We start from the raw sequence: 16,464 nt of genomic DNA, 5'->3' as shown, positions 1-16,464 counted from the left end.
TGCCCCCTATGTGACCCATGTGAGTGGGTCCTGGGTCATGAACCCCCTCATGTCTCCTTCCCCCAACACAGGTATGCCATGGCTTGTATTTCTTTAAGTTCTTTTAATCTGTGCCATTTGTCTACAGAAATAAAAATTTCTTTCTAATTGGAATGATCTTCTGTTTCACTCAGCTGACGCATCAGAACTAAAAAATTGAGCCATATTTTGTTATACGATTAGCTGCACGTTACTTTTCTCTGGCAAAGAGTATATATGCATGCTGGTGTTCATTGGACCACCTTTTTTTGCTTCTGACAAGAAGTTAAATGAAACCTGAAATCTGTCTTTTGAACCCTAGTTGGAAAATCCTGAGAACGAGTGGGGAAAGCGTGAGACCTTGGTTAGCAAGCTGCATGAAGAATTTCCCAGCTTGGATAGAGAGGTATGTAAAGAGGGGAAGTGCTGCAACTTAGTGGAAGAGCCTCTGCCTTGCATGCGGAAGGGCCCTGGGTCAGTTCCCTTCATCTCCTGTTATAAAGTACCAGGCAGTGGGTGGTGTGAACGATCTCTGCCAATCTGAGGAGGCAATATTGACCTTGATTGGACTGATGATCTGATTTAGTATAAGGCAGCTTCATGCAGAGGCACAGCAAGGGGAGAAAGCGCCCAGTGCACTCGTACGTCCTCTGCCACGCCATGCCCCAGAACACCCCCGCCATGTCCCCCCCGGAACGCCCTCGCTGCGCGCCCAGTGCTTTGCGCACGCCCTGCCTCCTTGAAGCTACGCCTCTAGCTTCATCTATGTTACGCTTGGCATAAAGTGTGTGCTTTGTATAATTTTCATGCAAGGTATGCATTCTAGCTATTGCCATAATTAGTATAGTTCATTATAGTTCTTTCCTTTGAAATGAATTTTGGATGGTGTAGAGGAAGCCAAAGTGGGTCGGTTCTGACATTTTGTGCCCTGCCCCCAGTGTGCTATATAAGGTGTTTCTATCATAGCGTGTATTCCTCTTCTCAGTGGATCGTGGACCAGCGCCTTGGAGGTACTGTTTAGATTACAACCCAGTGACGCATGGTTTTGCCCAGGGAAACTGGAATTTCATTCTCCCTTAGTCTTTTCCTGTTGACTCTTTTAATTTAAAAATGCCATTCATAGGGTATTGCTTTGGGAGGAAGAAGAATTCGCATATTCAGCTATTAACAACACAATCAAGTAAAAGATTCAGTGAACTCGTAGTTTTCATTGTGAACTAGACAAAGTTATTGTCACAGTGGAATTTGGTCACATAAATGAATACCATTCTCCATTCTGAAATTTGGAGCCAATATGTTCTTGCATTGCTGGAAACAGATTAAACATTAATTATTAGACAGCATTTGGGAAGGAGGAGGTTTCTACTGAATAGTTGTAATTACATGGTATTCATTAAGTATCTCTCCCTGATTTTGAATATGCATATCTGTAATTGTAAAATATTCAAAAATATTTAAAATGAGTAAATGTGACTGCAGGGGATTAATTATGCAAGAGTTACGCATGACTTGTGATTTTTTTTCTTGACTAGGAGCTGAGAGATGTTCTTCGAGAACACAACTGGATATTTCAGGAAGCTCTGGAATCTTTAAAAGTATTTATGGAAGATCAAGAGGGTAAAATGGGCTTGAGCATTTTGATGTTTTGTTTTTTCTTAAGAAGTACAGACCTGTTTTTTTGGGGGGGGGGGGTGTTACTATTCTAATATCTGTTCCAGTCCAGTGAGATTCTCACACAGTTTTAAGTAATTCATGAAATGACTTATCAATTGATGGAAAGATTATGTTAGATGCTAGTATAGAGTTGTAAATGTGTCCTTTTCCATTGAGGATTTTATGGTGAAAGAGTAAAAGTTAAGGAACAAACTGGGGAGGTGATTACAAAAACCTGCTAGTGAGGATTTTATTATCAAGTCTTGGTCCTTCCTCCGTCTCTTAGGCTCATTCCGCACATGCAGAATAATACACTTTCAAACTGCTTTCAGTGCTCTTTGAGGCTGTGCGGAATAGCAAAATCCACTTGCAAACAGTTGTGAAAGTGGTTTGAAAGCGCATTATTTTGCGTGTGCAGAAGGGGCCCTAGATTAGAACTTAAATGGAAGATCTGATCAGTCATCTGTGGGAAGTTTGGACACATTGTTGGGGAGAGAGAAGTTACTAGGGTGGTGCACTGAGCCCGGCAATTTGAGGAACTTGGGAGAAAGCACACCTATGTGCAGCGACATGGAAACAAAGGAAAGGAAATCCCTTCACAATCAGCCCTTTTCATGCCGTGTCACCTATTTTTAATGGATTTTTACACACAAAAGACTAGTTTTGAAGTCTTTCCTGTTTACTCCTGATTGTCTTGCATCTACACTGCAGGGCACGGATGCACTTTCTTAAGCTATTTGATTCTCAGGATTGAAGAAGTGCATGCGCACCCATTGTATTGTATGTGAAAAATCCTTTGTATCTATAGTCTCTGCAGATGTTGGAGGAATAGGTTGGGAAAACTGGTAGAAGTGTTGACTTTCTCCTGGAAAGTCAACCCTCATATCTCTTTCCAAAGTGAGAGAAAGAGAGTGGGTAGCCCAAAAATTATTGCAGCGTAAAACAGAATCACGTTTACAGTTGTTGTTTGGATTTCACTCTATCTTGTTTTGTTTTTTTCCTCGTCTGCTAAGGCATTTGCAATCTCAGATCAAGCAGGATCAAGATTGGTAGCCATAGATTGACCTCTTCCGTAAATCTGACTAAGCCCCTTTTAAAGCTATCCAGGGCCATCACCACCTCCTATGGCAGCATATTCCATATTTCTGTGGCAGCATATTACATTCATAGCATTAAATCTCAACCATTGGCTGTATAAGACTGACAGGTAGATAGTGATGCAGTGTTGCTGAAGTTCAGAGCTGAGTGAGCAAGAAGGCATACAAATTCTTGTATCCTTCTTGGCAGACTGAGGCTAAACTAATAGCTTATGAATGGTTCAGGTGATACTATTGATGTTTAAAATGCACTGTTTTGCTTTCAGTTCATTTTTTAGGGTCATTTCTACTTCAGTTTCCATAATCTTTCATACATTGTCTCTGAGACGGCAGATACCACCAACAGCTTCTTCACAACTCTTTCATTTAATGTAATATGTATTGCTTTGATTTTTCTAAAAATTGAATGAAGCATAAGAGCAATTGTTAGGAAACATGGGGAAACTGAACTCAGCTTTTCCAAAAATATTGTGCTTACCAGACAGCCATCAATTTAATGTTACTTGTATTCAAAGCTAGTAGGTTATAAGTAAAGTTCTGCTTTTAAGTAAAGTTCTGCTTTTAAGGATTAGTGAAATATATTAGGATATCTTCGTAGTAAATGTATCAGCACAAAACATGGTGCTTCCAATTTCTTTATAATTATTGCTTTAGTGAAGGGGTGTCAGACATGCAGTCTGGGGACCAGATCCGGGGGGGGGGCTTATCAGTCTTGTGAGCCAGCTGAGGCAAACCCACCCACTCCTCTTGCTCCCAATCTGGCCTGGTGAATTTGCAGGCTCAGTAGGCCAGATTTGGAGCAAGGGCAGGGGTCTTCAAACTGTGGCCCTCCAGATGTTCATGGACAACAATTCCCATCAGCCCTTGCCAGCATGGCCAAGTAGCAGTGCTGATGGGAATTGTAGTTCATGTACATCTGGGGGGCCATAGTTTGAAGACCCCTGAGCAAGGGGGTTGTCTCAGCTGGCTCACGGGGCAAATAAGCCCTCTTAAAGTACTCCCCCTTCCCTCCTGCAGGGTCACCAGTCTAGGCACCACACAATGCTGTTCTGGGGTCAGCCGAGGTAGCCACCAGCCCCTCCAGGGCCCAGCCCAACCAAGTCACATTAGTGTCATATCTGGCCTTCTAACAAATGAGTTTGATGTCCTGCATTAGTGTATTGAAAAGCATCACTAGCCATAATACAGGTATTCCCACACTTGCTGTACATTAGTGCCTCCCCTTATTCTGTGTCAGAGGGTGCTCCTGAAATCCCCCCGGCTTTGGGGACCTCTGGATTTGCAGAACTCAACATTAGGTGCTTTGATTCTTCAGTGCCTGTTTTGTCTAGCAATACAGCAGGACCTGAAATGCTTTGCAGTTACTGGGTGATTTTTCTCATTGGAGCCATTGAATTATTTGCATAACATATTTTTATACGTTTCTCCAGTGTAAATTGATGCCAGAATGTGCATATGGTTTTATAGCAGCATGATCAAAATAGTAAATCAGAACACTGAAAAGCATCGGAGGAAGGGGAATAGGGTTGAATGCACTAAATATACATAGCAAGAAATTAGCTATAGATAATAGTTGAACTCGACAGTTCTTTTAACAGATTGCTTTAAGAGATACAGTCAATTCAAAAATGAATTTGAGGTCAAAGTGGTATTCAGGCTCACAAAAAATACCCTTCTACGACCCAGTCACATTTTTGATTACTTTTCTTTGATAGTCGACTCTTTCTGTCTCCCTTCCAATCCCTGTCTATTCTGAAAGTTGGTTGTAAAAGCAGATGAATTGTTGTTTGAAAAATCTAAGTCAGAAGTTTTCTCAGGCTCTTGTTCTTATTAGATCCTAGTTCTGGTGGTTTGTCCTGAAATCTATTATGGTAATTGTTTCCCTTAAAAACACAGGAACTCACTTAAATGCCATTTTATGCACTGTGTGATTGACCCTCTGATGTACATGCACGTTGCTAGTAGTGAAAATAACTTGCTTGACAAAGCGATTTGCAGTTACAAGCCTACTGATTGTCAGCCTGCATTTCAGTTACGTCTGTAGAAATGTGTCTTTAATATAATTCATCCAACAATCGGTGAAGCTGCCAGCCTGACTTTCATTCTCTTGGCTGAAATGCGAGACCCATTTGCTGTGGCTCAACTCCAAACAAGCATTCACCGCAGAGGCATAGCAAGGGGGGCGGGAAGCGCCCCGGTGCACTGGTGCGTCCTCCACCCCCGTCCGAGAATGCCCCCCGCAGCGCCCCTGGAACGCCCTCACCATGCCCCCACAGGGGCATGCGCCCAGTGTGTCGCCTCGCCCCCTTGGAGCTACGCCTCTGATTCACCACTTTTCATTGAACTCTTGTTATAAGGTTGAATTCTACAATTGTGCCCTATGAAAAATACTACTACTGAGAAACACTGAAATATAAAAGTATTTTAAGGAAATGCTAAAAATTGTGTGCACATATAAAGAGGTCCTTGCTAGTAAAAATGTTACCGTACTCTATGTCAATAAAATGTATGGAGATTGAGTTTCTAATTCAGGAGTTTGTTCTACCCTTGCTGATTTGAATACTGTTGTGTGACCACTGAGTTAAAATACATTCAGGTCCTGAGTAACTTCTTATACTTAAATCTGCCAACAAATGATCTTGGAGACAAAACAGAAGATTTGCATGAAAAAATATTTTTCCTAAGTAATGGCTAGTTAATAATGCTGTGATGTAGCCAGATAAGAGATGCAGTGAGAATTTGGGACCAAATGTCTATTCTGCTCAGGATTAATTGGATTGTGAAATGTTCTTTTGCGATTTTCTTCCCATTAAGCCATTCAATATGATTTTGGGAAAACTGCCAAGTAGCGAAATGTTTCAGTGTGAGTAAATCGGAATGTATTCCGGAAGATAGACATGGGTACTTTGTAGTTTTCCCCTCTTCTTTGTTTTCAACATGTCATTTCTCTGTATCTTTTTTTAAAATGTTGTATGCACAGATACGCAGTATCCTTCCAAAAGTGACATTTCAAACGGAAAAGGAGTTCCAGAAATTAACACCAACTATCACCAAAACGACGCCGATGTAAAGCTCAAACAGCAGTCTTCCACAAAACCTCAGAATGGTCTCAGAAAAAAAGATAAAAAGAAAAGAATTTGGAGTACTAAAAAGGATCCTCAAGATTCAGAATATGAATCTGCTTCAGAAGCTGGAAGCTCCCTGGATGAGGACTATGGCGGTGGCGAGGAAGTGATGGAAGATGGTTACAAAACTAAAATTCTTAGCTTCTTGCAAGAGGCTTCCCTGGGTGAACTCACTTTGATCCCACAGTGTTCCCAAAAAAAGGCTCAAAGGATAATAGAGCTCCGTCCCTTTAATAGTTGGGAAGCCCTGGTAAGTCTCTGTTGCTTTTTCCCCCCTTAAATATCCACAGCACGTAATGCAGTCAAGGATCTCATAAATCCAAGAAGGCATAGATGGGTGGCCTTTTCCTCATTAGGCTAAAACACTACATTCATTTTAAGCCAATAGCATTTCAAATAGTGTCAGATGACCTAATTTTGAATGAATTAAGGGGTGATTTTCCTCCAAAACCCAAGCTGATTGGCTGGCAATACTGTCACTCACTGTTTAGCACTGAAACTTGGTTCATTTCACTGTAGAAGAAGAATTCAGAGCTTTCATTTGGGAAGCTGCTGTCTGTTAGCCTGTTCTGATCTGCTGTAACTGAGAACCCTTTCAGGAGGCAAGAACGTGGCAGAATTGGTTGCTGCATCTGCTTCAAAGAATCGGCAACCAACTTTCAGGGTTGCTCCATGACTGAAGATGCCAGCATGGATATTTTACACTTTATTGGAGAGATTCTTCTTCGTCTTTTTTGTTGTTCTTCTTCTTCCTTTAAATCATTATCCTCAGTATTTATTATGAAGCCTGGTTTTTCCTAACTAAGCAACATGGCCATTATAAGGTATGCTGTATTTTTTTAAAAGTAAAGCATTGGGAAGTTTTAAAATGTTAATGAAAAGAGAAAATGTAGCTACTGGTGAGGATTTGGTGCACCATCCCAAATTTCTGTATTGTGTTTTCCCAAACATTTTAACAGCTGTGTGCTTTAAGTTATGCATGCTCCAATAGAAGGAGCAGCCTCTAGCTTGAACAAATGTGACTTCGTGATAAGGAATGGATTATTGTGCAAAGAAAATATTGTAAGATTCTAGTTCTACTGTTTATGCTGTTATTTTTGCTTTGACGTGGGGTTTTAGAGAAGTAGAAGAAAATAGGCCCTTTATCCAGGGATCTGTTACTTTTCTTTAAAAAAAACATTTTCTAGATGGTGGGTAAGGGAGGAAGGGAGATCCAAAAGCAGCAGTTTTTAATTCATAAAAACATATAGATGTAGATATATTTATGTCTTCTCATCATTCTATGCTACTTGGTGGCCATTTCATCATGTGAGATATAAGGCGGCATGGTCAAGTTTTGAAAGAAAAATAGAAGTTCGTGTATATTTTAAAATGCGTACGTGGAAAACGCAGAAGTATAGCTTTATAGGGACACTGCTATAGATAGGGTTTTGCCTGAAGCCTTTGACTTCAAACTGTACATCTGCCGCTTTTCTAAACATGTCGAGCTTTGCCTGAACGGATTCTTTGCCAAAGTATTTGCTTCGGGGCTGCCAGCCTCTGGAACAGTTTTTTTTTTTTTTATAAAAATTAAGTTGTGTGGGCCTGTTTGGATTCAAAAATCCCTTTAATAAAAGGTGCCTCTGTCAGCATTCAGAGATGCGTACAGTTGCTGTAACTACATGCCCGCGGTTCTAATATAATGCAGCAAATTAGAGTTCTTAGCAGGCATTTTGTAAAAAGCGGTAGCGCTTTGCTTGTGTTTAAACTTGTGTTTAAGAAAAAACAAGTATTGGGGTTTTTTGCTACGAATCTGCAAAATGCTCTAGTTGTTTTGTAAAAATCTCCCAAGAGAAGAAGGGTTTTAATACGTTGTCAGTAGCGATCTGTTATAGAAACATTTTTATTTTGCTTTACTGTGACATTCTCTTATTTACTAAGAAATTGGCTGCTTGTGTCCAGCATTTTAAAAAAAATTACAGTCCCTCATAGTGTAGAAATGTAAACAGTGAAAACAATCTGAAACAATCGAAATGAAAACTAGTTAACAGTTGCAACCCTACAGGGTTGTCCTTCTATGACAGTGATGGCGAACCTTTTCGAGACCGAGTGCCCAAATTGCAACCCAAAACCCACTTATCTATCGCAAAGTGCCAACACGGCAATTTAACCTGAATACTGATGTTTTAGTTTAGAAAAAACAGTTGGCTCCAAGGTGTGTGTTTCTCAGGAGTAAGCTTGGTGGTAGTCGGTGGCTTTGCTTTGAAGCAACCGTGCAACTCTTCCAATGGATGAATCACAACCCTAGGAGGGTTTACTCAGAAGCAAGTCCCCTTGCCAGCAACTGAGCTTACTCCCAGGTAAAGGATTGCGCTGTAGTTCTTCGCATGAAAATCAGTGGGGTTAAACAGTGCTTAACAGGGTTACCTACACTGCTTCCCCAAGACTAGGTCTTAGGTTTAATGCTAACAATTGAGCCCAGCGACCCGGGGTAGGGGCACTCTGTTTGCGCGTGCCCACAGAGAGGGCTCTGAGTGCCACCTCTGGCACCCGTGCCATAGGTTCGCCACCACTGTTCTATGATGAACAATTCCACTATTACAACTGACCACTTTTACAGTAAATACTGATTACACATTGTTCCGGGGGGGGGGGGGGGGGGTCTCAAGTTGCATAAAGATTTTTATCCAAGCTATTCATATAGCTGAGGACTGGGATCCTAAGAAAACCAAACACCGTTGCCTTCAGAGAACAAGGCTCCTCACCTGCCAACCTTTCCATATGTAGCTGCCCCAGCTGCTCCTGAGTTTTAGGGGACTCTCAAAAACAGAATGTGATGTAAAAAAAAATTGTGCATGCTCCCCTGACTCCACACAAGCAGAAGTACCTTCAGTTTCCACAAGCTGGACTTTGCATCAGTCCAAGTGTCTATATCTGTAATTTACATAAAGCAGTGATTTAGCAGAAAATATGGGGAAATGTGAGAGCCAGTGTGGTGCCGGGGTTAACATCAGTGGACTCTAATCTGGAGAACTGGGTTTGATTCTCCACTCCTCCATATGAGTGGCAGACTAATCTGGTTAACCAGGCTCAATTCCCCACTCCTCCACTTGAAGCCTGTTGGGCGACCTTGGGCTTGTCACAGTTCTCTCAGAACTCTGTCCATTCAGAGGCTGGCAATGGCAAACCACCTCTGAATGTCTTTCAACCTAAAAACCCTACAGTGTTGCTAGAAATTATCTGTGACTTGATGGCGCATGCCCACATCATCAAAAATGCTCCTTCTTAGTGAATGAAAAAGTCATTCGTGTTGAAAAATATGTTCAGTTTGTTTCTGGGAAAAGAGAAAGTTGCGATTTAAAGTTTTTTCGAAGAGCAGTAGTTGCCAAGGGCAGTGGGACTTCATAAAATGAAAAAAAGATTAATACTGGACTTGGGTTTTGTTGTTGTTGATTTAGAAGAAGCATGGTCTGAAACAAATTTACTTTGGATGTTACAGTTGCTTAAATTACACTTCCACCATATGATTGGCAGTGCTTTTCAAAGAGATTTGATGAAATATGCAGTACCTTTATCTTAGGGAAAGCTACGTGCCGGAATCAGTTTTTGGGAATCTGTGTAACACTGGGTAAAATAAAAAGCTATTACACTTACAGTAGCATAACTTTGCTTGGAATAAATGGAATTAACTAGGTTGAGTATTTGATCCCTAGTCCTCTGACACCCACACAACCTTCTGAAAATAAAGAGTTTAATCCGGCCATCATTATGTGCTTTTTAGACTGTGATTTTATTGGAATAAAGTTTGGCCACAACTCAGCCATCGCTGTATGTTTTTTAAGTCCCATTGATTTAACTTTGGCTGGATTATCGTATACTTAACAGATGGAACTGTATCAATTGAACTGTTGGTATATGAACAAGCTATAACCTATTATTTATATGGCTTGTGTTGGAAAACAGCTGAATGTGATGTTCTTGTTACAACTTGGAAACAGATGTTAACAATCTGACATAAAAATGGGTGGTTTTTATAACAGATGGCCTCATTGGGGTGCATTGTTTAAAGATTACTAGAATGTATCTTCATGCCAACCTGAGCTTTAGGCATTTAGAATAATTATCGAAATTTTCTAATCTCCCTTATTAAAAACCACTGTGGTTAATTTTTTAAAAATAAAAACTAACTCCATCTTGTGGTTTATAGTTGTTTACATTCTCAAATGTTTTGTAAATGTTGAAACTTAACTTTCTAATATATTCACCAGAATTATCAGATATATCCAGATAATGAGATAAATGTGTGAAATGATTATTTTCAAGTATGTGTGTTGCTTAAGGATAGGTTTCACAGCTACTGGTAAATTTTGTTAATGTTTGGAAAGAAGACATTGTATAATTCTACTTATGGTGTGTAGTGTGCTAACTGTCATGGTGGAGTGATTAAAAGAACTCTCTCTTAGACTAGGAAAATGTCTTGTATTGATAAACTTTATACAGAAAATGGCTGAGGGGCTCATTTGGTTTAGAAACGGAAATACTCCCTAATTTGTAAACAAATTATTCTCTAGTATTAACCATTGTTAAGTTAATGGCATTACATGGTAGTTCTGGGTACCATGGTTAATGCTTATCCAGCTTTGTTTTTAAAACCTGTTTCCATGGCTGGTTATGTGTGAATCATGGCTTAATGTTGGTTCAAGATATGCTGACATCGCAGTGGAGGATGGGGAAAGGTGCCATGAGACAAGGTTTGCCATTGCATGGCTCACTCCAGTTTCATAAGCAGTCCTATCAGTTTTCTGTCTGTAGATTGCACATTCAGAACTCCACTGATCTCAAAGCAGTGGCATAGTGGTTAAGAGCAGGTGCATTCTAATCTGGAGGAACGGGGTTTGATTCCCCGCTCTGCCGCCTGAGCTGTGGCGGCTTATCTGGGGAATTCAGATTAGCCTGTGCACTCCAACACATGCCAGCTGGGTGACCTTGGGTTGGTCACAGCTTCTCGGAGCTCTCTCAGTCCCACCCACCCCACAGGGTGTTTGTTGTGAGGGGGGAAGGGAAAGGAGATTGTAAGCCCCTTTGAGTCTCCTACAGGAGAGAAATGGGAGATATGAATCCAAACTCCTCTTCTACTACTTCTTCTTCTTCTACTTCTTCTTCAGGCATATAAAAGAAGTATATGATTGGGAGGAGGGGCCACTAAAAATTATGGATATGTGTGAGCATAGCCTAAATACTATTGAAATAATTCCTCTGCTCCCTGCTTATTTTGCTTTTTCTCTTTGCTTGAAGAAATGCAGTCTTCCTTCTCTTTAAATTCATCTTCAGCTCTCACAACTTCTGCAGACATGTTCCCAGACCAGCAATGGTTCACTTTTTATGCATTTTCTTTCGACTGTAAGCTTCTCGCTCGCCTGTCTTCACTGTTACGTGAAGCATGCCGATTTAGTGTTCTGCAGCTGGCTAGCACAATTTTGGGACAAAATAAACGTGTGCCTTTTAATTTGCAAAGATTTTGGCAGTGTGTTTACTGGATTAAGCCGAGCCAGTGCCAAGTGAATCTACATCCGGGCAAAGTAAAGTAAAACAAAGAAACCTGTTAATGGCATCTATTATGCGTGAAATTATGTTGTACAAAGGTAGGGCATAAAAAAGTAACAGACTTTCTCAGTAGTTGGGACGACAAAAGACTCTAAAAACCTGGGACCAGAAAAATAATTAGCCTGTTTTGAATTCTCATTCCTGTTTCTTTGTATGACTTCCCTGTTTAAACAAGTGAAAAGGGTGGTTCCCTGATTCTGGAGGCAGCAGGTTGTTGACAACCATTGTCCATGTTGATTACGGTGACTATGAAAGGGCATTTCCTTCCTTTTCAATGTGGAAGGCAAAGGGACGTGACAATCATAACTGCTGTCTTACCTGTCTTGTGAAAATCGTTGGAGGTCTCCGGAAGTGATGGGTTAGGTCAGGAGTCTGTAACCTGTGGCTCTCCAGATGTTCATGGACTACAACTCCCATCAATCCCTACCAGCATGGCCAATTGGTTGCAGACCCCTGGGTTAGGTAGTTGAGAGAGTGGCAGCGGTCCAGGTCCAGCCATTCCTGGAGGCTCTGGACCCGTTTCAGGCTGGCTATTTGCCCCACCCTACCTGGCCTTCCAATCGCAAGACCTGAGATAGCAAATGGGTCTCCGCCAAGACAATCTCCGTGGACAGCTGGCTCAAAGTGAATCACTGCTGCTGTTACTACTTGATCTGACATTAGAGTTTGACAGTGATCTTTTGGACAACAGCTGACATTGGTATAAGGCTGGTCTCATTCCCCCAAGGTCGGGGACAGAGGGTAGCGTGGGGGCGAGGATGTCATTATGGTACCCTTTGATGCGCGGAGTCTCCCAGCTTTTAATATTGGAAATTGTGACAGTTTTGAATTTCCCAGGGGGGCGTGTCCCCTGGCCTCTGCGACAAGCCGGAAGCCAGGAGACAAGGTAGGCATTTGGGAAAGGGGGGGAAATGGCGCCTTCCAGCCGCTACTGTTCTCACGACATCGAATTCGCGCTGCTTGTTATGAGTTGCGAGGTTGGCTATTATACGTTGTAGCCACGGCCATGTGAACCCCTCCCGGTGGAGCATCGGTTCTGAACCCTGGGAAGCTGTATTCCGCCCATGTGGAAACAGTCTAATACTGATAGTAATAATAATAGATTACCTCCTGCCATGTTGCCCACTATTGCAAGGTGGGAACGGCTATACCGACCAACGTATTCTGCAGTGGCGAGAAGTTTGACGTTCGAACTCCGTCGAGCATGCCAGAGGCGAACAAGAATTCAGGTTGGCAATTTCAAGTACACTCGGCCAGATCAGTACCGGTTCGAAGCCGATTCTTTTCGCTTCAACCGCTAGTCAAATTGTGTCCTACGTAGTTTGAAGTGAAAGTTCAAGCGCAAGGCTCCCTTATAGTTCTTGCCAGTCTGATTATAGCTAACCTGTGCAGTGATATCCAAGGAGCACATAAACTAAATGTTACCTGTTGTGCTTTGAGGCACTTATGATATAAAACAAAGATTATCTGTAGGTAAAAAAAATCAAAATTAACTCATCTTGTAAGGATACAGTCCAAATAGTGCATTTTCTGTTTGTCACATTAAAGTTAGTTTTGTTGATTAATATTGAATTAGCTCTAATAGTGCATACCTGAAAAAAAAAATACTGCAAAATTGCCTACAAGCAATTGGATACGCTTTCGTCTTTGTACTGATAGTGAGTGCCCTCTGCTGACAAAACACAAGTTTTCATTCTTCAGGAAATGATCCAGGCTGAATTCATCAGTTCCACACAGCATATTTATAACAAGTTGCAGTCGTCGTAAATGAATTTGTTTTCCGTTTATAAAAAGGGAAAACAAGTTCATTTATAACGATTGCAACATGTTACAAATATGCTGTGCGTAATCCACGACAGAGAGGTTTAACGATCTTGGAGGAGTATGAGCTAGTTCCCTCTCAGAAGACTTGGGCTCGATTGATTGTAACCCCAATCCAGGGTGAGCCCTGTTGGGATAGGGCGGTATATCAAATTTAATAAATAAATAAATAAATAAATTAATAATAATAATAATAATAATAATAATAATAATAATAATAATAATAATAATAATAATAATATAAAGTGGCTGAGAGAATGGGTCATCTGCTGTTATAATTTCATTTAATTGAAAATGAAGCCAAGTTAGCTAGTGTAACCCCACCACCATGCTTTTGCTCTTCACTTTTCTGATAAAGGTGTTTTGTTGCTTTTCATTCCTATGGGGATAAAATAAACCCCTACTTGGCTTTGTCTCTTATGCTGACTAGGCCAACATCTGCTAATGAGAATCTTATGGGGTGCAGTCCCTTTTAGTGTACAGGGTTATCTCCTCCGCAGCAAGTTAGAAAGAGACTTCCATATTAAACTGTGTTCAAATTTCTTCTGGCTCAGCTTTATTTTGTATTTAGGAAACTTTTTTTCTTTCTTTTAATAGTTCACAAAAATGTGCAAGACCAATGGTTTGTCAGAGGACATTGTATGGAACTGCAAAACGCTACTCAGGGAGAGGGTAGTGGTGAAGAAACTTATGAACAAATGTGAAGAGATCTCCAACAAACTGACCAAGCAAGTAACGAGGATCACTGGAGACAGCGGAGGTGGATGGAACATAGATCAGCCTTCCATTTTGAATAAAAGGTTTGTCGAATTACTTTTTAAGAGACCTTCTCTTACAGAAAAGAACATTTCTAGAAGTAAAACGAGGCTTGTGGAATTCTAAACAATTTTACCTGACATACAGCATCAGCCTCATGCTTGTTGGAAGGTAGCCTATATACATCAAGTTTTAAATAGAATTCTCCATACACAAACATCTTTGTAAAGGTGTTTGCATTGAAGTATCTAGCATTACTTTTTCACTTACCTTTGAATAGGCTCTATTCAGTTGTCATGACAAAGTGTAGAATGTCCTTAATAGAGCTGCACTGTACTAAATGATTCAGAAAGCTACTTGGATAAATTATTAGGAACTGTGGTCTATACTACTGTGTGTAGCTTACTGAAACTGTAATTGTGGCTCCATCTAATGTTTCATGTTAATACTTACACTTGTTTCATTTTTGTTTTTAGATTTTTGATTGGCTGTGCCGCCCTAAAGTCGCTGTTTATTGAATGTCTTGTTTGATGGTGGCTGAACTTGGCCCGTGTGAATTCCGGTTCGCAAGTGAGAAAGGCGCGGACAGATGTAATGTAAATTTCCGAGCAATCCCAGGGAAAATCAAGTCTTTGTAAAGTAAAACATGCCATAAAGAACGCCGCGGCTCGGATAATAAAATAATTCACAAACTGTGGCTTAAAACCGGGTCAGAAAAAAAATAAATTGCCATAGCTTTTGTCACTGGATGATCTCTTGACAGAGGTGGTAACTCTTTGGTACTCCAGATGTTAGGGATCATTACAATTTTACCAGCCCCTCCTACGCCGGGCCTCAATTGGGCTGATGGAAATTGTAGGGAAGGGGCACATGGGGAATTAGCAGGTACTTCATGTAATATCCGAGGGCGCCAGCTGGTCTCGCTTCACTTATCGGGTTCCCTATTGTCTCCTGGCTTTACCCAGAACCCGGAATCCGTATTCCAACCACATTAATAAAACACCCCGCTTTCTTGTTTCTTTCTTTTGCCAACTCTCGAGCCGTGGAGCGCATCGCCGGGTCCCTGCTAAAGTTTCAACCAATGTGTGGTTTACCAGCAGCTCCTGTTCCCTGGCTATTCTAGTTAACGCAGCTTTTACTGTTGTAAAACAGTAAAATAATTATTGGAGATAACTGTATTGTAGTCTCTGCTGTTGCATAGAAGTGCTTTCTAGTTTTAAATTGGTATGTTTTTAGGGTTACAGCAGTCAGTTTAGTGTTGTCTTTGGTTTTTCAGCATGGAGCTGAAGCCGTATCAGAAGATTGGCTTGAATTGGCTAGCGCTGTTGCATAAACATTCGCTGAATGGTATTCTAGCTGATGAAATGGTAAGCTGAAATACTGTTGTTTAAAATATTACTTTTATTACTCATCACCTTTTCGATAGAGTAACTGATAAATGCCTGGCCATTGCTGGCCATTAGTTACCAAATACAACAATGTACTACAGTCCACAGGTGCAAGGGGGCATACAAGCAACATTGTGACTTAGGCTGTTTCTGCACAGCCCAAAAAAACAGCGCCCTAGGGACTGTAAAAACTCCGTCCCTGGGGCGCTGTTCGCTTTTGAAACTCGCTCCCTGGGCACAGTTTTTCAAAAGTGGCGTTTTCGCACCAGTGCGAAGCGCATCGGCGTGAGGGCACTGCTTTTGGCCCCTCTGGTTTCCTGTTCACCTACCTCTCCTACCTGCGCAGCTCTGGACGGCTGGAGGGACATGCCCACAGGGAGGAGAGGTAGGTGAACGAGACGACCCGCGGGTGGCTCCGTGCGGAGCAGCCTCTGTCTCCAAAAGACTGTTCCATAAAGCTGGGTCAGCAATGGAAGAAGCCCGGAAACAGGCAGAGGCAGAACATGCCATAGAGTTTGTGTTTGTTGGAGGGGAGGAAAGGACTGAGAGAAGACAGACTGAGAAGCTCAACTAAACAGCGAGGAGCTAATCCACAGCCTTGCTACTCTAAAAGTAGTTGTGTGATTTTCCCCCCTTAAAATATTCCTATTTTTACCTAGGGTTTAGGAAAAACTATTCAAGCAATTGCATTCCTTGCATATCTTTACCAAGTAGACGACGTAGGTCCGCATTTGATTGTAGTGCCAGCATCAACAATTGGTGAGTAAATAATTTCATATTGATCACTTTTGAAAGAATTCATTGTTTCTTGGATGAACATCTTGTCCTCCCTTCAAAAAACTCAGAACTCTCTGTATGACAGGGAATGTCTGGCCCAAAGTTTGCTCAGTTTGCTTCATGGCTGAGAAGGGTTTTGAATCCACGTCTCCTTCAAATGAGTCCTCTATATTTTCTGTATTATCTTGATTATAACTGGAATGATATTATAAAGCTGCAGTTTGTTTTTATGTTAATAGATTTACA

At 41.2% G+C, this 16,464-nt stretch overlaps 1 protein-coding gene across 1 annotated transcript in view; it reads left to right on the top strand.

The window, feature by feature from the left end:
* Nucleotides 1-16,464, top strand: part of SMARCAD1 (SWI/SNF-related, matrix-associated actin-dependent regulator of chromatin, subfamily a, containing DEAD/H box 1) — a 38,160-nt gene that overhangs the window by 7,420 nt on the left and 14,276 nt on the right. The window contains exons 6-11 of the mRNA XM_048508750.1: nucleotides 341-424; nucleotides 1,551-1,635; nucleotides 5,749-6,143; nucleotides 13,895-14,097; nucleotides 15,330-15,420; nucleotides 16,101-16,200. Of these exons, the coding sequence (XP_048364707.1) occupies nucleotides 341-424; nucleotides 1,551-1,635; nucleotides 5,749-6,143; nucleotides 13,895-14,097; nucleotides 15,330-15,420; nucleotides 16,101-16,200 (958 nt within the window). The remainder of the gene's footprint in view (nucleotides 1-340; nucleotides 425-1,550; nucleotides 1,636-5,748; nucleotides 6,144-13,894; nucleotides 14,098-15,329; nucleotides 15,421-16,100; nucleotides 16,201-16,464) is intronic.

Source organism: Sphaerodactylus townsendi, linkage group LG10 (genome assembly GCF_021028975.2).
Source record: "Sphaerodactylus townsendi isolate TG3544 linkage group LG10, MPM_Stown_v2.3, whole genome shotgun sequence".
Classification (NCBI taxonomy): Eukaryota; Metazoa; Chordata; class Lepidosauria; order Squamata; family Sphaerodactylidae; genus Sphaerodactylus; species Sphaerodactylus townsendi.
Note: the sequence above shows the minus strand (reverse complement) of the source record. Positions and strands in the feature narration are given on the sequence as shown.